Raw genomic sequence first — 27,483 nt, 5'->3', positions numbered from 1 at the left:
TACTTCCGCTGCCCGCTGGCGATCACGGTGCGGTTTCGTTTTCCCCACAGCGACGCGGGCTGACCTCTGTCTCTGACCTTCAGGCCTCCTGAAGACGCTCAATACCACGATCGAGGAGATGGAGGCCGTCAGCAAGGCGGGGCTGGGCATGCTGAAGTTTGTGGAGGCCGTCATGGGCTACTGCGACGTCTTCAGGGAGATCAAACCCAAGAGAGACAAGGTACCAACCAGCCCACCCAGCGACTCGCAGGAGTCGGCACCCACAACTCGAAGCTGCATGACTATTTCCACCCACAATCGGCAACCCTGAGATGCAGCTCCCACCTAGACGCGTGGACAGGCAGGCTGGGGGCCGTGCAGCTCGGACTTGGCATGAGAAGCCCAGGACAGGAGGCGCTGAGGCTCCTTCTCTGGGGCTGGAGCAGAGTTGGGAACCTCAGGGCGCCGGAAGGCAAAACACGCACCGTCTCTAGCCCATATGGTTTTCCAAAGCGTGTGCAGATCTCGCAGCCGCAGCTGAAGCAGTAACCGGAAGAGAAGCGGGGTGCCTTGCTGGGGCCCCCGGTGGCCAGGGCGTACGCTGGTCACTAGAAAACACAGGGTGGTGGGTGCAGTGCCCAGCTGCGAGCCCGGTTCACCCCCGCCCCGCTTCTGCCCCTTCCCCTAGGTGGCCAAGCTGGAGCGGAACTTCTACCTGAGCAAACGCGAGCTGGAGAGGATCCAGGCGGAGCTGGCCGCCCTCCAGAGGGAACTGGAAGCGCTGGGGGCCAAGTACGAGGCCGCCATCCTGGAGAAGCAGAAGCTGCAGGAGGAGGCGGAGATCATGGAGAGAAGGCTGCTGGCCGCGGACAAGCTCATCTCGGGCCTGGGGTCCGAGAACGTCAGGTCGGCGGGGCTGTCCCACCCAGGGGGGCGCGTGGGGCTGGCTCTTCAGGGGCTGCTGGCAACAGAAGGGCCGCGTGGATTCTTTGTTCTGAGTTGCACTTTTATGTAAAAACTGCGTGATGAGCCGTTTGAGGGTTCTCTTGGGCCATTTCGTAGACTCCGTCATTAGCTCGGTGCTGAGCGTCACTTAGTAACTGTTAGGGGCTGAAGGTGCCCGTGAAGCTGAGAGACAGAGAAACCACCACAGCCAGCAGGTGCCACTGGGAATGGTGGCTTCCTGGTGACCTTCGGCCCCGGGAGGAGCCGATCTCTGTCTCTGGAGGTGACTCTCAGGAGTGTCTTCCTGAGGTTCATCCTTGAGAGGGCGGGGCTGTTGGGCACCTCACCACCGGCTTCGAGGACGCTTTCCAAAGGGGTATCTGCGCGTGTGGCACAGAAAACACTGGGAGGCTCTCTCTGCCCGTGGGGAGCACGCGGTTTCCAGTCTCGGGAACCTGGGGGGCTCTGAGCTCTGACGGGAAGGGGCCCGAGGAAACACCCGCTTTCTCCTGTCTCGGGTGGGTCGGGGCATCGGCTGGCGGACCGGGGTTCTCAGCTCTGCTTTGCGTTTGGAAGCAGCTCGATCGCTACTGGACAGACAGCTTTGAGAGATGAGGCCTCTGGCATTTACAGAGCCCTGCCAGGCGAAGTTCTGCCGAGCCCCAGCTCTGAACCAAGTTTTTCAAAGCAAAGGGTTTGCCGGGGTGGGAAATTACGAAGTGAGCTGGGGATCTCTATGTCCTAGAAAGGAAGAACATCTCAGATTGTAGCCCAATCTGGTCTTAAACTTGAGGACCTCCTGCCTTAGCCTCCTGAGTACCAGAGCAACGACAGGCGTGTGCCAGCTCACTTGGTCTTGTTTATTTCTTAACTGGCACCCAAGGCTCGCGCGTTTGTGGAATGCAGCGCCGTCATTCACCGTAGGTGTCATGGGTAATTAGCAATTCCAGTGTCCAGACCTCACTTTTACAGTGGTAACCCGAGCCTCTAGCCATGGCTCCCGCATGCCAGGGCAGCTAGACAGGAAGGGCCCCGCGGGCTCCCGTGGCCAGAAGGCCATCGTTGCCGCCCCCTCCCGTGCCAGGTGGCTGAAGGACCTGGACGAGCTGATGCACCGGCGGGTGAAGCTGCTGGGTGACTGCCTGCTGTGTGCCGCCTTTCTGAGCTACGCGGGCGCCTTCACCTGGGAGTTCCGCGACGAGATGGTGAAGCAGGTGTGGCAGAACGACATGCTCGAGCGCGGCATCCCCCTGAGCCAGCCCTTCCGCCTGGAGAGCCTGCTCACCGACGACGTGGAGATCAGCAGGTCAGGCGGTGCGGCCGGCGGGGGGCCGGGGCTGCGGCAGATGGCTCCACGACAGTCCCGGCCGCCGTCCCTCCAGGTGGGGCTCCCAGGGCCTGCCCCCCGACGAGCTCTCCGTGCAGAATGGCATCCTCACCACGCGGGCCAGCCGCTTCCCGCTCTGCATCGACCCCCAGCAGCAGGCGCTCAACTGGGTCAAGAGAAAGGAGGAGCGGAACAACCTGCGGGTACGACCTGCCCCGGTCTTGGTCCCGGGGCTCTTCCCTGTGGCTTTGACTCCGGCGCCACTCCTAGGGCTGGGGACACCTTGCATCCTCGAGACGTCCGCTGGCCTGGGGCGTGGTGGGCGGGGGTGGGGCCGGCACGAAGGCAGGGCGTGGTGGCGGCCGGACTGAGATGTCGTTCGCAGGGTCGCTCGCCCGCTGAGAGCAGGCAGCATGGTGGGCTTGGAATATTGAGAGTTGTACAGCAGCTGCCCGAGTCACCCAAAGAAATACTTCGCCCTTTAGTGTCACCCCCCAGCCCCCCCGCGTTGCCCTGTCCCGGCGCCTGGCACGCACTGATACGTTGTCCAGCTGTGATCGGCCATGCTGGGCATGTCCTGTGGGGATCGCATGCCGCCTGGCTGTTTCTGCCTGGCTTCCCCTCTCGGCGTTGTGATCGCATGGCTCCTTTGTGCGTGTCCCTTTTTCGTGGTTGAGTAATAGCCTGCTGTCCGGACTAGGACTTGGGTCTCTTTATCCCTGCGTCAGGCGGTAGACAGCAGGGTCGTTTCTCCTTTCGGCTGCCGTGAACCTTTGGGTGCGGTTTTGGCGCAGAGGTCCTGGGGCCCGGTCATTTTTTGCTGAACTCCTTAACAAACGTGATTTTCAGCTTTCCCCTCTGCCTGCCTGTGTCCTGTCCTTGCTTCCTCTCCTGTCTGGTCACCTGGCTCCCTCCATGTCCCCCACACGTGAGCTCGCCCGCCCCTACACGGGTGTGTCACGCACACTGGCTTCCACCCCGCCCCATCCGCAGACGGCGTCCTTCAACGACCCCGACTTCCTCAAGCAGCTGGAGATCTCCATCAAGTACGGGACCCCTTTCCTGTTCCACGACGTGGACGAGTACATCGACCCGGTGATCGACAACGTCCTGGAGAAGAACATCCGGAGCACGCAGGGCCGGCAATTCATCATCCTGGGTGACAAGGAGGTGGACTACGACCCCAACTTCCGGCTCTACCTCAACACCAAGCTGGCCAACCCCCGATACTCGCCCGCCGTGTTCGGCAAGGCCATGGTCATCAATTACACGGGTGAGAGGGCCGGGCCCAGCCGGGGTGCGGCCAAGGGGGCCTGCGGGAAGCGGGCCCGGCCGGGCTGTGAGGGCCTCGCCGTGTCCCCGCAGTGACCCTCAAGGGCCTGGAGGACCAGCTGCTGAGCGTGCTGGTGGCCTATGAGCGGCGGGAGCTGGAGGAGCAGCGGGAACACCTCATCCAGGAGACGAGCGAGAACAAGAACCTGCTCAAGGACCTGGAGGACTCCCTGCTGCGCGAGCTGGCCACGTCCACGGGCAACATGCTGGACAACGCCGAGCTGGTGCAGACGCTGGAGGACACCAAGTCCAAGGCCACGGAGGTGCGGGGCGGGGTGGTGCCCTGAGCCCCGAGGGCCCCGGGGATCCTTGTGGCGCCGGCAGCCTTTTTCAGTTGAGGGTGACAGAAAAGCCAACCCTGCCCAGCTAATTCCCAAAGGGAAGACATCAGCCTACAAAGCAGAAAGACCAGGGATGGCTGCAGGTAGGGCTGGATCCAGCACTCCAAGGACACCATCTGGACTCAGTTCCAAGTCTGTTTCTTCTGGGCCAGGCCTTCAGCTGAGCTGGCTTGGGTCTTTGTCAGGGTTGGGAGGAGAAGTGAGAGCCTTTCCTTGTTCCTATCTTGAGTGTCCTGAGAGTCACTTAAGTCATGTGCCCCCCCCCCCCCCCCCCCCCGCAGGGTAATCCCGAGGCCTGGAAGTGCTTGGGGCGGATTGGCTGGGCCTGGTCCCATGGGTGGAGCCCACGTAGAAAGTGAAGGAGACAGTGCGCAGCTGATACTAGAGAGGGCTTTGAACTGACAAAAACCCGCCGCTGTCCCTGAGAGTGGCTCCCTTGGTCCCCAGCAGAGGGCGCTTTGCCACCCCCCCCCCCACTGTCCACCCAGCCCCTCCTGTCTTCATTTCTGGGGTGACTCGCGCCTTCCCTCAGGTGTCAGAGAAGCTCAAGCTGGCCGAGAGGACGGCACAGGACATCGACCGGCTGCGGGATGGCTACCGGCCAGCGGCCAGGAGGGGCGCCATTCTCTTCTTCGTCCTGTCGGAGATGGCGCTGGTGAACTCCATGTATCAGTACTCGCTCATCGCCTTCCTGGAGGTCTTCGGGCTGTCGCTGAAGAAGTCACTGCCTGACTCCATCCTCATGAAGCGCTTGCGGAACATCATGGACACGCTGACCTTCAACATCTACAACTACGGCTGCACGGGTGAGCCGGGACGCGGGCGGCAGCGCTGGGGCGCGGTTGGCGGGGCTGTAAGGAGACGGCAGCTACCAACTGGTCCAGGAGAAATGTTTGAGTCAGGTGCGGTGGCACGTACCTATGAGCACAGCACTCTGGGAGGCTGAGGCGGGAGCACCCCACATTTCAAGCCCAGCTTGGGCAACTCAGTGAGACCCTGTCCCAAAGTGATACATAAAGGAAAGGGTGGGTGATGTAGGTTGGCGCAAAGGCCCTAACTTTAATCCCCTGTTCCACAAAAAAAAAACAAACAGAAAAACAAAGAAGACTCTTTAAAGTACCAATTTCTGAAATGACATTTTTGTGAAGACACAATTCATGTACCGTAAATGCACCCTTGAAAGATGGCACTTCTGGGCTTTATAGGGTGTTCTCAGGCTTGGACACCCACCCTCACTGTCTGGCTCTCGGACAGCCCCATCTGCTGGGAAGTGAAACCCCCTACTTCTTAGCAGCGCCCCGCTTCTGCCTCCTCAGCTGCTGGCAGCCCCTGATCTACTCTCTGGTTCCACAGATGATGGATCAGCCAGTGTGTGGCTTTTCAGACTTCCTTTTCGCTGGCGTGGTTTCTGGGTGTGTCTGTGTCACGGCAGGCGTCGGGGTCGCCGCTCTGCGGCTGGGTGCTCCCTGTGGCACAAATCGGCCACATTCTTTTCTCAGGGGTCACTTCTAGTGGGATAACACTGCGGGGAAGATCTGTGTGCAGACTTCAGTGTGAGCGTGTGTGTGTGCGTGTGCGTGTGTGTATTTGGGTGCCAGGCATGGAACCCAGGGCCTCTTGCTCGGTCACAGAGCTACAGCCTGAGCCCCTCATTAACTTTTATTATAAAAAGTTTCAAACACAGAAGGAAACAGGGTGAGGCTCCCCATAGCCCATCCCCCAGCAGGGATCCGCTCTGGATTTGCCCACAGCACTGCGCGGTTCCCTGGGTGCGCGGATCGCTTCGGCCTTCCGCTTGGTTTTGGAGCCGTCTCTGTGAATATTACGACTGCATCCTGCGGCAGGGCGGTGCCTGGGCTCGGGGCAGGGCCACACGGCTCCTACTTCCGTGGTCTGCGTCGCAACCCCTCAGTTCTGCCCCGGAGCAGAATTGCTCCGCCAAGCCTTGGTGGAGAAGGTGGCTCTGGGCCCCCTCTGCCCAGGCAGGTGCGTGGTGCCCCCAGGAGACAGGGCCGTGCGAGGCACAGGTGGGGAGGTGGCCCAGGCTGCACTTGGCTGGGACCTGTAGGTGGAACCCAGCTCCTTTGTACCCGGATGTTCCCAGGCACTGGGCGTGGGTGGGCTAAGCGTGGCCCTGTGTGGAGCTTTTGTCTCACTTCCTTTACATTCAAGCATGTTGTGCACGTGAAACTCAGTCTTTAAAATGAATGTTTTTAAATTTACCACCCGTCCACGTCGTCCATCTGTGCGTCCGCCCCCTCGTCCTCCGTGTCCATCGTCCCCCATCCCCTTACGCGTCCTTCCGACCCCGCGTTCCTCCACAGGCTTGTTTGAGAAGCACAAGCTGCTCTTCTCTTTCAACATGACCATCAAGATAGAGCAGGCGGAAGGCAGAGTTCCCCAGGAGGAGTTAGATTTCTTTCTAAAAGGTAACGGATTCGGCTACCTTCCTTTCCCCAACTTCCTCGACCCTGGCACAAGGCAGGAAGTTTGCTCATGATAACAAGCCCCACCCACAACAATTCTCCTTGGAGCCTGGCTTGCAAGGGCGCCACTCGGTTGGTGCCTCAGCCGGCGCCTCTGGCCTCAGCAGTGGTTCCGGCCAGACCCGGAGCAGCCCACTCGTGCCTCAGGACTGCATGTGGCTGGAAGTCACGCAGGGCTGCAGGTGGGGTCCCTGGTGGCGACGGGGCCAGCCCGCGCCCCCTTCCCTGCAGGTCCCGTCTTTGGGATGTGGACTTTTCCCTGAAGCGAAGTGCTGAGCCCCTTGCTTGGCATCGCCAGCGTGACGGCCACTCATCCCCCCTCCTCCTCTTCCTCCCCTGTGGTAGGAAACATTTCCCTGGAGAAGAGCAAACGCAAGAAGCCCTGCCTGTGGCTGTCTGACCAGGGCTGGGAGGACGTCATTCTGCTCTCAGAGATGTTTCCAGACGACTTCGGGCAGCTTCCCGATGATGTTGAGAATCACCTCCTTGTCTGGCAGGAGGTGAGCTTGTGCTTTCTCTGCACTTTCCCCTTCCAACAACAATCTCCAGATGAAAGCCATGGCCAGTGCCTTGTGAAAGGGAAGCTACTGCCTGAATAAACCATGCAGAGTGTCGTCAATCCCCTCTAACTAGCTGTGTGGGTGAACCACCCATCCATAGGTCAGTCCATCTGTCCATCCGTCCATCTGTCCATCCATCCATCTATCCGTCCATCCATCCATCCAGTTCAGTCATCCAGTTCATCTATCCACTACCTATTATTCATTCCCCCATCCTCGCATTCATGATGTTATTCACCATCCTTCATCCATTATTCACCATCTATCCATCCATTCATCCAACCATCTGTTGCCTGTTATTCATCTCTCATCCATCTATCCATCACCCCTCCCCCTGTGCTCATCATCCATCCATCGTTATCCATCCATCCCATCCCATCTATCCATCCCATCCCATCCATCCATGCATCCATCCATCCACCCATCCCATCCATCCATCCATCCATCCATCCATCCCATCAATCTACCTATCCATTCAGGAAATACTGACTAAGCATCTATGCAGTACCATGGCCCCACGCAGGCACTGGGGACTCCACAGTGAAGGAGACTCAGCTTCTCCCTTCCTGAAGTTTGTGTTTTGGTGTAGAAAATGGCCATCCAAGATTAGAGGTGGCCTTGAATCCCACATCTGTAGATTCTCCTCCCTTTACAATGGATTTTGACACCGTCACATGGCAGTGGTGACCTGTCTTTCTGAGCTGATGGCACAATGATTTCTGCTCTCCCCAGTGGTATGACCTGGATTCACTGGAGCAGTTTCCGTTCCCCTTGGGGTATGATAAAAACATCACCCCTTTCCAGAAGTTGCTTATTTTGCGCTGTTTCCGTGTGGATCGGGTCTATCGGGCAGTGACTGACTATGTGACCATAACCATGGGAGAGAAGTAAGTGCTGCTTTGCTTCCCTGGCTCCTTCTCGGACTGGGACGTCTATTGTCATCCCCTCCTGAGCACAGGGGGAGGGGTGACTGGCCCCTGAGAAAACTGGCCCAGCACATGTGAGCTCTAGCCCAGAGCCACTCAAGACAAGTCCCTGGGGGGCGCACGGGTCAGGGCAGATTTCCAATCACAGCAGGACAGAGGCAGGTGAAATCAATTTTAAGAACATAGTTTTCTTATCTGCATATATGAAGGTATTATTTCACATAATCAGTGGAAACATTACTGAGACATTTTACAGGGTTTTTTCGGTTCAGTCTTCCAAGTCCTGTGTGAATTCACTCAGAGCACGTATCGGGGGGCCAGCTCTTGGTGGCCTCATGCGTCTCTGCCCGCCATATTGGATGCCCAGCTCTGGCCGAGTGTGCGAAGGCAGACAGGTGCTCGAGGGCGCGAGCCCGATGGGCCTCGGTGGCTGGCAGGTTACGGAAACGATGGCTTCATCCTCCTCCTCTAGCTTTCAGAGAAGCTGGGAGTTCAGCTTTTTAACATTGACTCTCCCGATCTTTGTATGGTGGCAGCTCACTTAGTTGTTTTGTGTCGCTATGACACAATACCGATTGCTGGATAATGCGTGAAGAAAATGGGTTTACTTAGCTCACGCCAGCCGGTGGCTGGCAGTCCAAATGGCATGGCACCAGCGTCTGGCCCGGGCTCCCTGGCTGTTTCACAACAGGGAGGAGCGGAGAGGGAGCGAGCCACGTGCAGAAGAGCCCACATGTGGGCGCCTTGCTGCGCAGCGAGCCAGTCCTGTGAGGGCGACACTAATCCCCTCCGGAGTGGTGCCCGGCCACCATCCCCCAGGCACCAGCTCGTAAGGGTCTGCTTCTCAACATTGTCACTGAGGAGCCCGAGCTTCTGCACATGGGCCTTAAGGGGGACAAGCTGTATCTAAACGGAAGCACCCCGACTCTGGGAAAGAGCAAACCAAACGCCCCTTGTGATGGGGCCATTTGGGACACGCGGTGGGGCTGTGGACGGGCAACCTCCGGGTCTCGTGCCAGGGCCCCGCTTACCTGGAGGGCGTGTAGGGGCGTCCGGCTGGATGCAAACCTTCCCAGTGTGCACGTGCCACACGTGCGGGAGGGAGCCGGAAGGGTCCGTCGCCTGTGGCCGGACCGCCCCTCGTGGGCAGAGGAGCAGCGAGGGGATTCTGGACGCTTCTGGGGACACAGCCCTGATCACACCCGGCGCTGTCCCCCTGGACAGTGACTTCACTCAGTCCCTTCCCCCAGGTACGTGCAGCCCCCGATGATCAGCTTCGAAAACATTTTTGAGCAGAGCACCCCGAACTCGCCCATCGTGTTTATCCTGAGTCCTGGTTCTGACCCGGCCAGTGACCTCATGAAACTGGCTGAGCGCAGTGGCTTTGGAGGAAACCGCCTCAAATTCCTTGCCATGGGCCAAGGTCAAGAAAAGGTAATTTGTCATTGGACAGTGGGGTCCCCACCTCTGTGACGACTGCATCCCCTGGGCTGGAGCTAAGAGCACTGTGCCTCAGAGGAGTGGGTGTGCTTCCCGTCCTGGGGCCCCAACCGTGGAGGTGCTAAGGGCATGAGGCTCACGTCCCAGCTCTGCAGACAGAGGCGGCCCGCAGGGCGTCTACGAGACGGCTTTTCCGAGGGCTGGGTCACTGGCGCCTTTGCGCTGCTTCTGGAGCAGGCTGTCACCTGTTTGTCCCCTTGGTGCAGGTGGCCCTGCAGCTGCTGGAGACGGCGGTGGCCCGTGGGCAGTGGCTCATGCTGCAGAACTGCCACCTCCTGGTGCGGTGGCTGAAGGACCTGGAGAAGTCCTTGGAGAAGATCACCAAGCCCCACCCCGACTTCCGCCTGTGGCTCACCACGGACCCCACCAAGGGCTTCCCCATTGGGATCCTGCAGAAGTCCCTGAAGGTCCGGCATGGCCCGTGCCGTCCCCAGGCTGGCTTCCCTGCACGCACATTTACTGCTCGCCCCACTGCCTTGGGACAGGGCCACCCCCGACTCCAGTGTGTGCGTGTGACGTCCAGAGGGATTTTCACGTCTCCTGTCATTTATTCTCAGGAAATTGTTTTGGGAAGGTTTTGTGGCTTTTCTTTCTCTGGTCCAGGTGGGAGAGAGAGTCAGGGATTTTCTTTTGACAGCTGAGGACCTGGGGTTCAGAGGGAGGTCAGAGGACCAGGGGGCGGGGCTGGTGGCCACACTGGGACAGACCTGGTCCCGCAAACTGTCTGCCTGGGCCCTCGGCCAGAGCTTCGTCACTGGGGAGCAGGGAGACCCAAGATGCAGTTTCCGACGCCCTTCTTGCCTGGCCCGGACCCTAGCCAAGGCAGGGCTCTGCTTCCCGCCTGCTGCAGGTCGTCACAGAGCCGCCCAATGGGCTCAAGCTGAACATGCGTGCCACCTACTTCAAGATCTCCCCTGAAATGCTGGGGCAGTGCCCACACCCCGCCTTCAAACCTCTGGTCTACGTGCTGGCCTTCTTCCATGCCGTGGTGCAGGAGAGGAGGAAGTTTGGCAAGATCGGCTGGAACGTCTACTATGACTTCAACGAGTCTGACTTCCAGGTGCGGTGTGGCCGGTGCGCTGCTGGCGTCTGGTTCCTGCCCACTTCCTGTTTGTTATGCGGTATTCAGGGCTGAACTCGGGGCCTCTGCTCTGAGGAACATACATCCTCAGCCCTTTTTAAACTAAAAAAATTTTTTTTGGAGACAGCCTTGCTAAGTTGCCCAGGCTGGGTTTGAAATGGCAGTCCTCCTGCCTCAGCCTCCCAGAGTACTGGGCTCAAAGGCTTGCGCCCCCACACCCAGCTTCTGCCCACTTTTCACGTAAGATGGCTGTGAAGGGCTGGTCTGGTTCAGTTTAGCCCCTTCTGTTCCCGCCTTTAAGGTCTGCATGGAGATTCTGAACACGTACTTAATGAAAGCTTTCCAGCAACGCGACCCTCGGATCCCCTGGGGCAGCCTCAAGTACCTGATTGGAGAGGTAGGAGAGGCCTGGTGGCATCCTCATCAAAAACCCGGTTAGATAACCCTAAGTCATTGCAGGACCATCAGGCCCGCAATCTCCCAAGCGAGTGGACAGCCACGGCTTAAATAAATGCAGACAATGGTAATGATTTTAGGGCACCAGGGGGGACTAATTCCCTTACAGTTTCAGTATTCTGTGAGTTAGCCCAAGACTTCTCTGGGAGGCCCATATTTATTTGGTTTACAAACAAGGGAGGGGGAATACTGAAGAAAATGCAGGAAGGGGCTGGGGATTTAGTTCAGCGGCACAGCGCCTGCCTGGCAAGTGTAAGGTTGTGAGTTCAATTCCCGGTACCGGAAGAAAAGCAAACAACAAACAAACAAACAAACAAAGATCCTTTTAGGGGCTGGGGATTTAGCTCAGCGGCACAGCGCCTGCCTGGCAAGTGTAAGGTTGTGAGTTCAATTCCCGGTACCGGAAGAAAAGCAAACAACAAACAAACAAACAAACAAAGATCCTTTTAGGGGCTGGGGATTTAGCTCAGCGGCACAGCGCCTGCCCAGCAAGCGCAAGGTCGTGAGTTCGAATCCCGGTACTGGGGGGGGGGTCAAAAAAAAGAAAATGCAGGAATCTGGGCAGGACTTGGGAATCCCTTTAAGGACTTCTCCAAGTAATATAGTATGTTAATTTAGGAGAACTGTGTTATCTCCAGGAAGGCGTTCACAGCAGGAGTGAGATGCCTGCGGTTAGTCTCCTTTAAGTTAACTGGGGTGGCAGACAAGGTGCCTAAATTCAGACAACTCTTAAGTAAACACAGAAAGCCAATTGGTTAATATTAGATCCAGCTCAGAGCCACTTTGTAGTGATCCCCAACAGTTCTCCACTCGGCATGGGCTGCTGTCCAGGCTGCGCGAAACCCTGCCCCCACTCTGGGGCGGGGCGTCCTCTCCTTTGTCCTGCGCGCTGGGCGTGGGGCCTCAGTGGGGTCCACACGGAGCTGGGACATGGCCGCTGCCTTCAGTTTCTGCCGTGCGACACGGTTGGGAGTCTGCCGTTGTGCCCTGGCTCCCACACTGCCAAGGGCAGCTCCTCGCTGTGGGCCTGTCCTTGGGAAGCCCGGGAGCCGTGCACAGTGCCAGGGACAAGTGCACTGGCCCAGGCGCTTACCCGCGTGGACGCTCAGGGGCCACACATGGCCAGCGGCGGCGTGTCACCATGGCTCGGTCTTGACCTGAGCCGGGCTCAGGGGAGGGCGTGCCAGGTGCTCGCAGAGGTCCTGAGTCCCCAGCTGCCCCTCCCTTGCTCCACCTGCAGGTCATGTACGGAGGCCGAGCCATTGACAGCTTTGACCGCCGCATCCTGACCACCTACATGGACGAGTACCTGGGGGACTTCCTTTTCGACACCTTCCAGCCCTTCCACTTCTTCCGGAACAAGGAGGTGGACTACAAAATCCCCGCCGGGGACGTCAAGGACAAATTTGTCGGTGAGACAGTCTGTCGGTGTACACGTTTCCTATGGTCGTTCTGCTTCTGAGCCCTCCCTTGGGGTGGGCACGGGCCTCGGCTGGTCAGGTGGGGTCTGTTCTTAGTCTTGGGGCTGGGCGTTATTTCCAGTTCCTGGGAAGGCGTTCCCTGCCACCTAGGTGTTTTGAGCTAGGCTGGGCATGGCAGTGTAGAATTTTAGTTAAAAGCGTGTCACCCACTCAACGGTGGAAATTAGTCCTCGGGAGAAATTAGGAAATTAGGCCTTAGCGGCTGTGGGCCTCAGGAGCCCAGGGCAGCTGCTGATGCAAACTGTTCGTGCCCTGTGGCTCCAGAAGCCATCGAGGCCCTCCCGCTGGCCAACACACCCGAGGTGTTCGGCCTCCATTCCAACGCTGAGATCGGATACTACACGCAGGCGGCCCGGGACATGTGGGCCCACCTGCTGGAGCTGCAGCCACAGACCGGTGAGCTGCGCTTGAGCAGGGTGTGAGCTCGGCTGGGGCAGGGTCAGCACAAGTGCTGCTGGTTGGTCCTGGGAGCTGGCCCACCTGCGCCTGGCTGGCGGCTTCGCTGGGCGCCCCTCCCCCGCCGAGCCTTGCTTCTCCTCAGTGAGTTCTGGTTTTAGGGGAATCCAGCAGTGGCATCAGCCGTGACGATTACATTGGCCAAGTGGCCAAGGACATAGAAAACAAGATGCCCAAGGTCTTTGACTTGGACCAGGTCCGGAAGCACCTGGGCGTGGGCCTCTCGCCCACCTCCGTGGTGCTACTGCAGGAGCTGGGGCGCTTCAACAAGCTGGTCGTGCGCATGAGCAAGTCGCTGGCCGAGCTGCAGAGGGTGAGCACGGTCCCAGGTGCGGAGCTGTGTGCGTGTGGTGCCTGGCGGTCCAGCGCAGGCGGCCTGATGGCTCTGCGTCCTGCGAACAGGCCTTGGCTGGGGAAGTCGGCATGAGCAGCGAGCTGGATGATGTAGCCCGGTCCCTCTTCCTTGGGCTGATCCCTAACATCTGGAGAAAGCTGGCCCCCGATACCCTGAAGTCCCTGGGAAACTGGATGATCTACTTCCTGCGGCGGTTCAGCCAGTACACGTTGTGGGTGAGTGATGGGAAGCCGGTGGCGGGAGTTAGAGAACCGTCCGCGGATTCCACACACACACGTCTGTATCTTTCATCTGTTTCCTCTTTGCTGGGGACTCTGCAGCACACTATATACACTCTGGTGTAAGAGCGAATGGGCGCAGGTTGTTCTTCCTGGAGAGTTCCCCCTGCCCATATTCCATACCCTTCCTCCTACTGGGCACACTCAGGCAGTCACTGCACACATTCTCTGCATGTGTGTGAATTGCACGAGTGTGCCCCTCGGGGAACGGGCCACGGTTGAAGTGTGTGCTTCCGAATTTTCAGTCTTGTCCCAAGAAACAGGATACCTGGAGGGACTGTTGCCCTAGCCTCAGCAAACATGCGTGTTCTTCACATTCTAGATCTTTATTCTCTGATAGGTGGGGAACACTAATCGTTTTGTGTTGTATTTTTTCAACTATGCTGAAGCTGAGTATATTTCTTGAGCCTCTAGACGTTTCAAGTTTCCTTTTTCCTGAAATGTATATTTATATCTTGGTTTCTTTTTTTTTTTTGGTACCGGGAATTGAACTCAGGACTTTGCGCTTGCCAGGCAGGTGTTTGTGCTGCTGAACTATGTCCCTGGCCTTGGTTTCATTTTTATTGAGGGCACCATCTTTCTCCTTGATTTTTTTAAAGAGCTTTCTATGCTGGAGACATTATCGCTGTGTATGTGGCGTCACACACGTGGTGGAACCTCTGTTCACGAACTTAATTCTTTCCACAATTCTGGCTGGAAACCAAATTGGACGAGAACTGAATCAAATTTCCCCAGAAGGTCCACACTGAACCTAACCATTGAATTTGACTTGGTTTGTGACCAGTTCAGTTTGTGACCAGAATCATGGGAAGAATTCAGTGCATGAACCAAGCTACCGCTGTGCATCTCTCGTTCTGAGTCTTTTGTCTTTGCATACGGTGTTTTTATCCATGGAAAAGTTCTGTGTTGTTACGTAGTTGAATGTGTCAGTCTTTTCATTTGTGGGTCCCGGGCCTTGTCCTTCCCATGAGAAGGTGGGGACCACTGGCTGGAGATTTGATCGGTAGCTCTGTGGTTTTGTCTTTAAATCTTCACTCTGCCTGCATTTGGGGTCCAGCTGGCTCCCCCCGTGGCTGGTGCTGAGCGGGGGCCATAGTCTTGTCCCCAGGGTGAAACCCGGCCTTTTCCATGCACTGTTTCATGCAGGTCACTGAGAGCGAGCCCAGCGTCATGTGGCTCTCAGGGCTGCACATCCCGGAGTCCTACCTCACCGCGCTGGTGCAGGCCACCTGCCGGAAGAACGGCTGGCCTCTGGACCGGTCCACCTTGTTCACGCAGGTGACCAAGTTCCAAGATGCAGATGAAGTGAACGAGCGGGCGGGACAAGGTACGGCCAGCTCTTTAGGGCTCCCCACCTCCCGTGTGGGGTCTCTCCCCGGAGCCGTCCCCAGTCCGAAGGGACAAGTGTAGAGTAGCCAGAGGGGCCGGTTCCTGGTGAGAAGTCAGATCACAGCCGACACTGCTGTGTGTGTGCGCTGCCCCTTTCCCTGGAGCCGTGGGGTTGAGGTCCAGGGGACCCGAGCCCTGTCGCCCTGCTGGTCCGGAGGACACGGGCCACTAGGGGGCCCCGTAGGGCACTGGGTGGCCAGGGGCGTGGGCCAGCTTGGTTGCAACACTACACTACTGGGTGGCTTCAGGTCTCTAGGACATTGGTTACCGCTCAGCAAGTGACAGCTGCACACTGCTGTTCCCAGGGGCCCAAGCCGCCTCGGTCAGAAGGGACAGACGCTTTCACGATGGCTTAAGGGGAGGGCATTTGTGGTGAGGGTCTGGGGCTGCCCAGAGGTGCCAGCTGCCACATGCTCTGGGCAGATGAGTGTCCTCCCCTCTGGGAGCCTGCAGGGCCACCTCCACAGACTTGTCGCCGACAAGGCCTGGCCTCACCCTCCTGCTCCCGGACTCGGGCTCTCGGTGGGGGGGCGTTGCCGAGCGCTGGCTCTGGCCCTGGTGTTTGGAGCCCGGGCGGAGCCCTAGGTGAGGCTGTGGCCCCCTGGCAGGCTCTGCAAGGGAAGCCGGCCGCGTGGGAAGTGGGGAGCTGCGGATGCGTCCCAGCACCTGTTCCGGCACCCGTCTGCTTCCTCTGCATCTGCCTGGCCTCTCCTGCCTCCAGGGTGCTTTGTCTCAGGACTGTACCTGGAAGGCGCTGACTGGGACATAGAGAGAGGCTGTCTGGTCAAGAGCAAGCCCAAGGTCCTGGTGGTGGACCTGCCTATCCTCAAGATCATCCCCATCGAGGCCCACCGCCTGAAGCTGCAGGTGAGGGTCGCCCCGACCCCCGACAGGGCCTGCTGTCCCCTCAGGCCCTTCTGAGTCGGGGCACTCCGCTCCCGGGTTGGGAGCCTTGGAGGCCCTGCCTGGAAATGCCCAGATGCCACCCCCTCGCGCTGGGCTCCTGTCGCCAGCCTGTGGCGTGGGCTGAGGGGACACGCCCTCCCTGCTCGCGGGACCTGGGGACTCTGGTTGAGTCAGAGAGTGGCTGCCGGCTTGGCCGAGTGCACATCGGTGGTCCCTGAGAGGGGGTGGGGCCCCCCGCGGGCACGGCTCACCTGCCTCTCCCTTACAGAACACCTTCCGCACGCCCGTCTACACCACCTCCCTGCGCAGGAACGCCATGGGGGTCGGCTTGGTGTTTGAGGCAGACCTCTTCACTGCCAAGCACATTTCTCACTGGGTGCTGCAGGGCGTGTGCCTCACCCTGAATTCCGACTGACCTGACTACTGCAAAGGAAGCGCGAGTGAGGGCCGCCGGCTGCGCTCCTGGGCCTCTGGGTCTGCTCCAGCCTCCCTTGCATTGGAAGTCGGCCCTTTAAATCCCTTTGCATTAAATGAACCCCAATGGTTGTTCTTTAAACTACTTTTTAAAAGGATTTTGTGTTCCAAAAGTAAACACTGGAGTGTATTTGAGGATGTGTTGTGCTCTCCTTCATTTGAGGGCCCTGTGTGCGGTCGGCACAAGCGAGCGGCTGATGCTGCCAGGTGCCCCTGGGCCGCGGGATCGCTGCTCAGGAGGCCGAGGTGGGCAGGGGAGTCGGGGAGCGGCAGGCTGGGCCCTGGACAGTGCCCAGGGCGCTGGGTGGAGGCGGCCCGTCTCCGTGGCTGCTTTCCCCGTCTGGAACAACGGCTCAGACGGTGCTGGCCTGCGGCGCTCAGGCCGAAGAGCTGCGTGGGATTCTGCCTGAGCGAGCCGGGTTCTGGGCAGGGTCGGCTCGGACTTGGCACCTTCAGGCCTCCCTGGGCAGAACTGTGTAGGGACTGCAGGTGGAGAGCACCTGGGGCCGCTTCTCCCTCCTCCCAGACCTTCTCCCGTCCTCCCTCGGGTTAATAAAAGACACAAAAGAGAAGGAAGGCAGGTTTAGAAAATAAAGTTTGTTGGGATCTTGAACATTTTGGATGAAACTAACAAAAAACTATGAAGACACATTCAGGCTGTGGTGCCGTGAGGAGCAATGCCATCTTATTTAGTTCCCGTGACACACGCATACAGCCGCTCGGTGATGGTGCCACCCTGGGGAGGTGGGGAGGAGGGGTGCTCCGAGCAGGCTGCCCTGGAAGCGGGGTGGAGGTGGTGCGTGGGCCCGCCCCCTGCGGGCGTGTGGCTGTTTACCGTCAGGAACTCAAGTGGTGCAGCCACAGCGGAGCGCGCTGAGCTCACTCAGGTGGGAAGGAAGCAAGCGGTCGCGCAGGTGTTGGCCACGGTGTCATACATATGTGCTCTGCAGCGGGGTGTGATCGCGCTTTGGTGTCAGGAGGGGTGAAGGCGCAGGGGCACGGTGGGCAGGTCTGGAAACAGTTTGGCATGCACGGGAATGAGGTGTGGGCGAGGCTCCCGCGTGGGTCACAGTGCGTGGGCAGCTGCGGGCGGCCAGCGGGCTCACACAGTTCTGTCCGTCCCTGAGTGCTTCGGTGCCACCTTGCCCCCGTTCACCTGGTCCACCACCAGCGTCTCCACCTCGGGCTGCGCCTGTGGCGGGCTGGCATGGCGGATGCGGTGAGCCACGCCCACGTGTGCCTTGTGCGCCTTCTCGCGGGCCGGGCTGTGCTGCCCACCGGCGCCGCGGTCCGAGGCGATGGGTGGGATGACGAGCGGCCGCTCCTTGATGAGCTGGACCTCAGCCGCCTCTCGGGCCAGCAGGAACGGGGTGGGGTCGGGCATGGCGTCCACCGGCTCGCGCAGCAGCAGCTTGCGGCTCTCAGCCCCGAACTTGTAGACCTCCTCGAACTCGGGGTGCAGTGGGGCCGAGAGGCTCTTCTTCATGCGGCGGCGGGGCGTCTCGGGCAGCTTGTCCTTGGGGGGCGCCGGCTTGTAGCTGGCCAGCGCGGGGCTGCCGGCCGGGCTGGCGTCCGAGGTGCCGCTGGAGCTCAGCAGCTTCTTCTTGGCGGCGTGCAGCTGCGCGGTGAGGTAGGCCACGGTGCCGGCGCGCTGCTCCAGCTCGCCCGACAGCAGGCTCAGCTTGTGGCTCTTCACCTTCAGCTCCTCCAGGTACTTCTTCTCGCGCTCGCGGACGGTGTTCTCCAGCACGGCGATCGTGGCGTTCTTCTGCTCCAGCTCGCGCAGCAGCTCGCCGTTCTCGCCCTCCTTGGCTCGCAGCTGGGCCTCCAGCTCCTCGCAGCGCCTCTTCAGCTCTGCGCCTCTGGAGGAGGCGTCGCCTGCGGGTGAGTGGGCGCGGTTAGGGGTGCACAGGGGGTGGGGGCTCACAATGACCGCCCTGGGGGGGACAGGGGCCGCACGATTCTGTGCAGCCTTGCAGGCCTTGGCCAAAACCAAAACCAAAATAATCTCCAAATCCCCAACCGATTCTGCAAGGGATAAAGAGGGCCAGGGCCACAAACATGCGGCTCTAAGGCCACCGTGACACCCAGTTACGAAGCAGGTCTGCTGTGCTGGAGCAGACTGTCTGTGACCTGCACGGCGGCCCCTGGGAAGGCCTGCTTCCTGCCCCCTCTGCTTGGATGCCCTGGGGCCAACACCGCTGGGCTTCCCCGAGGCCCCAGAGGAAGCCAGGCAGGACTGAGAGCTCTGCGCTGTGCCCCCAGGCTCTGGGACATGGGCTCCCTCATCCCGGGTAGGGTTCCATCAGGTTTATCTCCTGATTGCGGACGGATGCACAGTAATTGTAGAAAAAGACGAACATGTAACACTCTAAAAATGTGCCGCTGAAAGGGAAACAGCCACTCACCCCCAGGCCCAGCCCATGGACACCCACAGGCCCCGCCCTTCTCCTCTCCAGGTGCATGGCCAGGGACAAGGATGGCACCGCCGTGCTTCACAAGAGAAAACCACGTCCCCATCAGCTCCAGGGGAGAAAGTCTTACCTGGCTGTTCAGAACTCTTGAGTGTCAGCTCATATGTTAAATCTAAAAAGGAAATTTCACACATTAATGTCATTACAGGGGGGTACTTAATTTTACGTTTTTTTGTTTTTTTGTTTTTTTTTTTTTTTGGTACCGGAAATCAAACTCATGACCTCAGGCTTGCCAGGCAAGTGCTTATGCCACTGAGCCATATCCCCAGCCCTACAGTGTACTTCAAAACCTTCCTCCTCTCTGAGCGTGAAGGACTGAGCCCAGGATCAGCAGTCAGTCTGCCCAGCAGGAGCAGGGCTGCAAAGCACAGCTGGTGAGGGTGCAGTGCGCATGGCTGGGTCAGGCAGTGGGGCGACACCTCCTGACAACACTGGCTGGGCTTGAACCCAGCGTGTCTGCACTGAGCTACTCTCCTAGTTCTTTGTAAATTTTGAGACAGGGCTTTTCTAAGTTGCTAAATTGCCCAGGCTGGGCCACAACTTTAATCTTCCTGCCTCAGCCTCCTGGAATGCTGGGATGCGGGTGTGCCCCCTGCGGCCGGCTGGCTCTGCTGCTGACCTGCCCTGCGCTTTCCCCCCAGACTCTGCTGGCCCTGGCCGCCCGCACCTGTGCAGTGCTGCTGTAGCCGCCTGATCTCGGCGTGCAGCCCCTTGAGCGTGCTGGCGTGCTCCCGCTGCAGGAACAGGAGGTTCTTCTGTGCACTGTGCAGCTGGTTCTCCAGGTTTGTGGTTGCCATGCTGACATCCAGAGGACCTGTGGGAAGCACAGACCCTGGTTACTGTCCCTGACGAGGGCCGGGGAGGAGTGGGAAGTGCAGCTCCAGGTGTGTGGCACAGCCTCCCAGGAGGACAAGGCTGAGCGGGACAGTGGGGCTGCAGGCTGCGCTCCGGGAGCAGGCTCCTCTCCATGGCCCTGGTGTAGCTGAGCCTGCAGCAACCCTGGCACGCGCGGTGCTACCGCCGGCGCCAGGGCCCAGGTCGCCGTGCACTGTGGGGAGGAAGCGTTATGGGAGGCGAGGCGGTAACAGCAGTGGTATGTGCGGAGCAGAGATTCCAAGTCCGTCCAGTCCACAGGCCACGTAACTTGGAGGGCAGGCGCGTCCCAGGTCCCTTGAGGGTCCCCGGATAAGGAAGCACCGCCCTAGCCCGAGCAGGGGACCTGGCGGCTGGGCTGGGCGCACGGCTCCTCTGGGCGGCACCGGGCTGGCTGGAGCCAGGAGGAGGAGGAGCTGCTGCAGGATGCTGCAGCAGGGGCCCAGCTCCCTCCTGGGCGTGTCTTCCCTGGGTGTCCCAGTAGGTGTGGACAGACAGCTGATGGGGCTAGGGTCTGCCCTGAGCGAGCCCCAGCCTTGCTCCAACCCCATCCCCGCCTGCCCACTGCCCGGCCCAACCCATTGCTGGGACCGGGCCCTGCACAGGCACATCCTGGTGGTTCTCTCTGAACCAGTCTTCAGATCCATTCACTGCAGCCCGGTCGCACCCGTGCCAGCTCCCCACACCCAGCCACGGCGGGAAGCTTGCCTCTGTCTCCTTGCCTCCTCCCTTCCACTCCCCACAGCAGCCAGAGGGATTTTTACGCCAAGCCGCCGAGTCCCACTGCTCTGAGAGCGGTGCTGGTCACCAGCCCTGCACTCTTTACCGCCTCTGCTCTGGCTCTTCCTTCTGGTGCCCGGTGGGCCCTGCTCTCTGCCTTGGGGCCTCCAGCAGTGTCTCGTCTGCTCAACGAATACCCGCTCGGCCCCTCTCCTGCCTGCTGCTCCGGGGATCCTCTCGCCTGAGCTGGCTTCCCCCAGAGCCTGGCAAGGTCACACATGCCACGGCCTGTCTTCACCCCCTCCCTGTACTGACTGCAGGTGCAGCACCTGGCACACAGGAAGCAGGCACCGAGGGTGAAGCCGGGGCCTAAGAGCCGTGGTCCTACTTAGCCGTCTCACGGCCTGTTTTGCTCAGAGAAAACGTGCTACCCCACACCTCTAATACGTCAATCACGTCCAGCCCTGATGGTGCAGAACGGGGTCCGGCTACTAGAGGAGGATACATTTGGGAGCGAGGAAAGGAGCTGAACCTCCAGTGCTCATCAGCCTGACGGGGTTCCTACAGTTTAGAAGACGGCGATATCTGGTGATGTTTGTGGTTTTCATCCTGAGCTGCTGGAGCCGTGCTGTCACTGTGAGGATGTGAGCCTCCACACTCGGGGGCGAATGAAGCTTGGCTGCACCCTGCTGAGGCCGTGGACACACAGCAGAGGGATGCGGGTCGCGGGAGGGGAGGAGTGGGCGGGTCCTGGCAGGCTTGGCTCAGGGTGGACGACCCTGGAGGAGCCGGAGTCAAGAAGGGGCGGCGCGGCGATGAAGCTGCTGTGCAGGCGCTACCGCCCCAGCCGGGCGGCGGCAGTAACCCAGGGCGAGCATCCAGAGCGCGTCTGGCAACACCCTGCGCGCTCTGTCAAGAGGGCCGCTACACGCCGCGGGCTCTGAACTGCAGGTCTTCGCCTGGAGTTACCCAGTTTTGTTCCTAAGGGATGCCGGCGGGCATCAGCAGTCCTGCAGACGCCACCCACGCTGTGCCCGCAGACCCGTGCTCTGCATTGGCAGGGGTAAAGGAAATGCGGTGCCTCTTCACCCCCAGAAAGCGCTGTGCTGCCTAGCCAAGTGCTGGAACAGTGCTGCCGTGTGGACATGGGACCCCAGGCCGGGGAGCGTGCTGACCACACAGAGGCCCTGGGCCAGCCCTGAGGCTCGCTGGCTGACCTGGGTGCCGGCAGAGTTCTCCGGGATGCTGGGGGAAGGCGGGGCTGCAGGCCTGGAAGTGCTTCTGCAGAGCAAGCGGGTACGGGAAGGACAGCGAGCCCCCCACTCCCACATGGCACGCGGTCCTCGCCCTCTATCCCTGCAGGGGGCCAGGGCCAGGGCCAGCTCCAGGGCCGCACCCTCCCCTCCTCTGCGGCTGAGGCAGCGTGAGGCTGCCCTGGGTGAACAGCAGCACTCAGCTGGGTCACGTGCTGCCAGAAACCACCCCAGCGCCGGGCGGGCAGAACGGAGCCGCACTCGCCCTTCCTCTCCTTGGGACATCCCCTTCTCTAGCACCTCCCGCTTGCGCACACACGTTCCCGTGAGGACGGCTCAGGACAACGCGTCCCTCTAACCTCCAGGTGCCCAGCTGCAGCCCTCACAGGCCTGCCTGGTCCCCCCGGCCCCCCAGCCCCACCCCAGGGCTCCCCGGTGGGCTCTGTGCTCCTCAGCACTGCTGTCCTATTGCCCGACGTCTCCAACCCGCTCCAGGGCAGGCCCTTTGCTGCGCACCTTGTTCCCTCTGCAGGATGCCGGGGGCAAGCCACACCTGCCCCTTGATGATTAAGTGCCATTCTTCACAGCTCAACTCCGCATTACGTATGTGCTTCAGATAATTTTATCCTGCTTCATAATGGTACTGAGTAGAGAGCTAAACCAGAATTACACTGCATCAATCAAAAAACACCGCGACAGCACTGACTTGGACATGACCTCATCCCATAATTTCTCGACAAACCAGAAGTGGTACTTTAAAGCATCTACGCTTTTCAGACTAAAGGAGATGGAGTATTTTTGGTGGGAAAGCATCGTGCCACTTAGAAATGGAGTTTCCTGCGTTCCTGGACTGTCGCAAGCAGATCTGGGTTTTAGCTGAACAGAAAGATGGTGTGGAAATAGGGTAATAATTTTAGACTCTCAAAACAGCACCCAAGTACTCAGGTGGTAGCCGTGAATGAGTTATAATGAGCTATTTTGGACCACAGTCATAAATAAGTTATAGCCCACTCACTCTGGTTCTCTCCCCGAAGCAGTGATGGGTGTGCTGGAGGTTGCTTTCTTTGGGGCCCAGTCCCAGACCCCAAGGTCCCCAGACTTCACGGCCTGCGGCATCTTGGTGCTGGGGCTCCGGGACCTCTTCAGGCTTTTGGGGGGTACTTTCTGTACTGCTCTAGTGTCCTACAACTTTAGCACTGCCAGCGAGAAAATGGATGTTGCCAGCACACGCCTGTAATCCCAGCACTTGGGAGGCTGAGGCAGGAGGATTGCCATGTGTTTGAAGCCAGCCTGGGCTACACAGTGAAAGCAGGCCAGCATGAACTGCACAACAAGACGCTGTCTCAAAAAAAAAAAAAACAAAAAAAAACACAAAAAAACAAAAACAAAAACAAAAACTGGCAAGGGGACAAAGGCAGCGATTGTGGTGATGAAATGTGCAGGGAGGAGGAACGATTCCTAGCAGGGAGGTGGGTCCCCAAATAAGTGCATGGAACTAGGGACACAGAAGGTAGGAGAAAGCTGCACGTCACCTCCCCAACAACCTCTGTCTCAGGAGTAAGAAACTGAGGCCCAGCCAGGCAGGGGCGCACACCTGTACTGCAGTACTCAGCAGGCTGAGGCAGGAAGATTGCCAAGTTCCAGGCCAGTTTGGATCACACAGTGAGTGTCTCAAAAAATCAAGGAAGAAAAAAAAGATCAGCAGAGGCCCAAAGGTCTATTTAACACAATGCGCAAAAGATGACAGCGCGGCCACGCTTGCGAGGGGCAGACTGTGCTTGGGGCTGAGGCTGATGACCTCAGTCATGGTGAGGGCCGAGTCACGGACGGGGCTGCTTAGAGTGCTGAACCCCGCCAGGCCGGTGCCCAGCATGCAGCAGGTACCTCCTACGTGCTAGGTGATGACTTCTGCACAAACGCTGCTCAGTACCTCTGCAATACACTGCCTGACTGTTCACATGGTCCCACCGGAGTTATTTCCTGAACACCATCTAAGTATGGAAATGAGCTAGCGAAGAAATTCATTACTTCCAAAGAGAGAAATACAAGAGCAATAGAAGCACTTTCTGGGCAGCGCTGTCCTGGGTTTTCACTGCAAAGGAGCCATCGGGGAAGCAAACAGACAGCTAGGCAGGGCAAAGAGCTCTGAGGGATGGGAAAACCTACTTCTTCCTTTGAAACAGTTAGGGTACTGGGCCAGGGGCTAAAAATGGCCCCACAGCTAATTAGGCCATCGGCTTTGAACCCTAAACACCTGCTGGTAGGAAGAACCGTAGATGAACACTGATGGTAGATGAACACTGATGTTGTTCTAACCTCCTTATAACCTGGATAAATGCACCGTTTGAATCTGCAGGCCACTCCTGTTCCTACTTGTGCATGTATTTAAGAAATGTAACTAGTGATTTGAAAATCTCAAAAAGCTAGAGCTGCTAAGAAAGAAGACATCATTTCAAAGATGGGTAAGCATTTGACAATGACTGGAGAAATATTTTGGTAAAAAGAGTGAACATCATTATAATGTGGAAACAAAAAATGCTGAAAACAAAAGGTGCAACCATTTTTCACAGAGGCAAAAAGAAACTCTCCTTTAGTAATCATCTTTACGAATCAGGGTGTGCGCGCTGCGTGCGTGCCTGTGTTCTGCCAACAAATTAGGTGTGGCTCGGCGCTTAGCGTGGAGTTGGATCTCGGGCTCCAGGGGGCCTGGCTATGGTGAAAGCGCAAGTTCTGGAATGCCTGGCCTTTCTCCCTGGAAGCTCAAGACGCCAAAAGTGGAGGAGAAAGGAGCACCTTTGGATGAACACCCGGCGGGATGCTCAGCTTACTGCAGCACAGGGGGGAAGGAACCGAATCAACACTCACCCAGAGGCGGGAACTTGGTGTGGAGAGGCTCTGTGGGACCCCCTCTTCTCTGGCCAGGCAGCGGCATCTTACAATAGGTCTGTCTCTAAAAGTGAACGGAGGAAAGCTCCAGGAGAAACAGACACACAAAACAAACACACACTGATCTTATTTTTTACAAGACACTCACCACAGGAAGTAATCTGAGTACCTGTCAGTAAGAGGTTGGTTTAAAAAAAAAAAAAAAAAGTAAGAGGTTGGTTTAGAAGGGCACATCTAAAGCATGCAGTACTAAAAAGAATGGAGAACTGTATTTGTCCAGGGAAATATGTCTATGATAGGGTGAGTTTAAAAATGTATTAAAAGCTGTGCATATAATATCACACACAGGGGCAGAATCTAGAAAATATACACCAAATGGGAAAAGCATTTATCTCTATATGGTGGATTAACGAATGATTTTCATTTCTTCCACCCTCTGTTTTGGTAATCCCTAAAGCTTCTTTAATGACGAACATATACTTTATAGGCAGAAGTATGAAGTAGTTTCTCTCTTAAAAAGAAGATAACTACATACCTACTAACAAAGTGGTAACATGTTTTCATAATCCTGTTCCAGGATAATCTTGGGTTGCCAGAACTGCCAGAATTGTGATTAGTTTACCAGAATCAACAAGAATCTATGAGGAAGCAATTTTTACAAAAGCAGCCAGTTAGTGTCCCCAAGATCTGCAGAATGTGCCAGTGGAGAACACTTGGGTACCTCCTTTTCCCTGCATTACACACCCCTGTAATTCTCTGACATTATCCATCATGCGATACAAGGCCCATCAACATTCCTTTGACACTGATGGCCATTTCCTTCCACAAGAACATACAGCCTGACGTTACGGTTGTAACAGATGTGATTAGGGGAATGGCAATGAGACATGAAAACAGGTCTGCAGCCTGTCTGGGAAGCCTGTGGTCCCTGGGGGCCTGCTGATGGGTTTATTAGCCTGCACTCCCAGATCTTATACTTTCAGGGTTTCCATTTGCCTTCTATTTAAAACCACGTAAAGCGTCTGCACAGTGATAAGGGCTTGGCCCCTCTGAGTGCGAATGTCTGGTGCAGAAAGCGAATCATCACGCAGGCTGCCCTGAGGTGGGCACACGCCTGCGCTCGCTCCATCACTGGTGCCTACAGGGGGTGGCTTGGGCCTCAGGGAAAACATGCTACCTATGGCAGGGCTGCCAACACCCTGGTTAAGACCCTGCCCAGAGGCAGGAGCACCATACCTATGGCCCGGATCCTGAACTCAGAACCAGGAGGGCTGCTGTCCAGGCCTGGCATGCTGCCCGGACAGAGGCAGTCCAGCACTTTCAGTTTCAAAGTGACCTCTCGGCGCTTCTTGGCTTCTGGGAGGAGGTGGCAGAGGCCAGGCAGGGCTATGGTGCCTTTGCCCAGGCCCTCCCTGCTCTCCCTGCGTCATCCTCCTGCCCTTTCTAGGCAGCTCGCTCTGAGGAGCATCCCACGGTGCTGTTTCATAAGGCGCAGCTGACAACATGTGTGACTGTGCAGAAATGTCACTGGGAACCTCTAACAGGCTGGTCATTTACCAGGATAATCCCGAGCTTACAAACACAAATCTCACGAGTCACCATGCAAACAGTTCTGCCTATGACGTTTTCCTTCAATGAAAGGGAAAATAAGCGGGTCATGTCTCGCTAGGGTTTCTATCTCCACATCACTGCAGAGTTCAGCTGTCTACCGGCTGGTAAGTTATAGTGACCCCAAATGCCAAACTGTCTTTTCACGCTGAAAAATACTTCTCAAGTCTTAGTGCTTGGTGATCACAATCTAAAGTGTAGTTCCCAGGCCAAGGAGAGGTGTCCATTTGCTTTAAAACTCTATGTGGCTTGCCAAACACAGGAACCCTTCATCTGACTTAACCAATGGGTTCTTTTGTCTGTTTTGCGGCACGCCTAATTACGGTACGGACTTTAGGACAGAAAAGTATTCATTAACTGAAGCTCTACACACTTCAGTGTACAGAAGTAGATGGTTCTATGCACTAAATGCATACACTATACATTAAGCCATACTTTCTTAGAAAAAGTAAAACAGTCAGTGGTTTCATTAGACAAGAAAAGACTTACTCTTTTTTACCATTTACCTAGAGGGCATTCACCACGTCCCGAGATCTTCATTTCCGAGGACTTCTTGTGGGTGCTTCAGCATGGCTGCTTCAGGCGGTGTGACCCTCTGACTTCCCATCTGGTGAGCTAACAGCCCCCACATGGGCGACTCAATTCTTTGCCAGTTTCCTACCCATGTGCTTCCTGTGCTGAGAGTGACCAAGGCCCGCCGGCCTGTGACCTTGCGGACTGACGCTGCGGCATTCCTTCTGCTCACAGTCGCTCTTTGTTATGTCGGGGCGTGAGGGAACTCCTGCACTCCTAGATTCCAAGTCTTCAGTATTTGTGTGTGAAGTTCCAGGGGAGAAGAAAACTCCCTACCAAACATGGAAGGGTTGTCACTTGACATGTTCAAGTCACACTGAGACCTCGATGAGAGGGTGGGAACCAGAACCGCGGAGCTTGGGGTGCTGGGTAGGTCATTTTAGGGGTGGTCTTTGCTACCGGCTTCGGGCCATCTTACATACACGAAGCACTGATACACTTAATCCAGCAGAGACAACTGAAACTGAGCGAAGAATAAACAAGGCTGGAGCCCTGCAGCCCACGGACACAGATCAGCTCTGGAGGAGGGGAAGAAACTGCGCTTGAAAGAGCGGGGTGCCTCCCAGCGTGCTCTCATCCCTCAGGTCCCTTATCTTGTAAAGGTCACTGGCTTCCATTTGTGCGTCTGTCACTTTCTGCATCTGTACGCAGACCTGCCTTTGCCTCGTTTTCCCTACATTTGACCTCTAGCTTCCACAGTGGGATTAATTATAATCCTTTGTTGTGGCAGTCTTTCAGGCCCACTTGGACTTGGACACTTTTACTAATAAGCACCCAATGTATCCATGTTGTGGAGCAATTTGGGGTTACAGTGTGCCGATTTT

The 27,483-nt window shown here is 57.6% G+C and overlaps 2 protein-coding genes across 8 annotated transcripts in view; one reads left to right on the top strand and one right to left on the bottom strand.

Annotated features, from left to right (window-relative positions):
- The window catches only part of Dnah10 (dynein, axonemal, heavy chain 10), a 101,785-nt gene extending 85,378 nt beyond the window's left edge, over nt 1-16,407 (top strand). For 2 of the 4 annotated variants that reach the window (XM_013503541.1, XM_013503540.1), the window contains exons 59-79: nt 84-220; nt 668-885; nt 2,009-2,230; nt 2,307-2,454; nt 3,245-3,524; nt 3,617-3,846; nt 4,457-4,730; nt 6,249-6,353; nt 6,756-6,910; nt 7,703-7,857; nt 9,147-9,330; nt 9,603-9,803; nt 10,247-10,456; nt 10,779-10,874; nt 12,174-12,345; nt 12,679-12,810; nt 12,972-13,183; nt 13,273-13,440; nt 14,650-14,830; nt 15,614-15,759; nt 16,067-16,407. In XM_013503541.1, the coding sequence (XP_013358995.1) occupies nt 84-220; nt 668-885; nt 2,009-2,230; nt 2,307-2,454; nt 3,245-3,524; nt 3,617-3,846; nt 4,457-4,730; nt 6,249-6,353; nt 6,756-6,910; nt 7,703-7,857; nt 9,147-9,330; nt 9,603-9,803; nt 10,247-10,456; nt 10,779-10,874; nt 12,174-12,345; nt 12,679-12,810; nt 12,972-13,183; nt 13,273-13,440; nt 14,650-14,830; nt 15,614-15,759; nt 16,067-16,213 (3,773 nt within the window). In that variant the 3' untranslated portion in view covers nt 16,214-16,407. Of the gene's footprint in view, nt 1-83; nt 221-667; nt 886-2,008; nt 2,231-2,306; nt 2,455-3,244; nt 3,525-3,616; nt 3,847-4,456; nt 4,731-6,248; nt 6,354-6,755; nt 6,911-7,702; nt 7,858-9,146; nt 9,331-9,602; nt 9,804-10,246; nt 10,457-10,778; nt 10,875-12,173; nt 12,346-12,678; nt 12,811-12,971; nt 13,184-13,272; nt 13,441-14,649; nt 14,831-15,613; nt 15,760-16,066 lie in introns of those variants that run through there. The other 2 variants (XM_013503542.1, XM_013503543.1) reach the window with 2 other exon arrangements.
- A 442-nt stretch (nt 16,408-16,849) lies between these two features.
- On the bottom strand, nt 16,850-26,822 carry Ccdc92 (coiled-coil domain containing 92). 4 transcript variants are annotated; one of them, XM_005403015.2, is made up of 6 exons: nt 26,576-26,774; nt 25,014-25,116; nt 24,458-24,542; nt 19,414-19,560; nt 18,817-18,858; nt 16,850-18,150 (listed from the first exon to the last, which is right to left on the bottom strand). In XM_005403015.2, exons 3-6 carry the CDS (start codon nt 24,522-24,524, stop codon nt 17,375-17,377), a joined length of 1,032 nt encoding a protein of 343 aa, XP_005403072.1. In that variant the 5' UTR covers nt 24,525-24,542; nt 25,014-25,116; nt 26,576-26,774; the 3' UTR covers nt 16,850-17,374. The 4 variants fall into 4 exon arrangements, with proteins under 4 accessions (XP_005403072.1, XP_005403071.1, XP_005403073.1 ...); XM_005403014.2 differs by lacking the exon at nt 25,014-25,116 and having other exon boundaries at nt 26,576-26,822; XM_005403016.2 differs by lacking the exon at nt 25,014-25,116 and having other exon boundaries at nt 26,593-26,774.
- Nucleotides 26,823-27,483: the final 661 nt, after the last annotated feature.

This window comes from Chinchilla lanigera, unplaced genomic scaffold (genome assembly GCF_000276665.1).
Source record: "Chinchilla lanigera isolate Chin_1 unplaced genomic scaffold, ChiLan1.0 scaffold00081, whole genome shotgun sequence".
NCBI lineage: Eukaryota > Metazoa > Chordata > Mammalia > Rodentia > Chinchillidae > Chinchilla > Chinchilla lanigera.
This window is presented reverse-complemented; position numbering and strand designations above follow the sequence as displayed.

Coding starts and splice junctions, on each gene's coding strand:
- Ccdc92 (XM_005403014.2), bottom strand. CDS start 24,524: ATGCCGCTGCCTGGCCAGAGAAGAGGGGGTCCCACAGAGCCTCTCCAC. Junction 19,561..24,457: donor CACCAAGTTCCCGCCTCTGG/GTGAGTGTTGAT, acceptor TGCTTCCCACAG/GTCCTCTGGATGTCAGCATG. Junction 18,859..19,413: donor GCTACAGCAGCACTGCACAG/GTGCGGGCGGCC, acceptor TTTCCTTTTTAG/ATTTAACATATGAGCTGACA.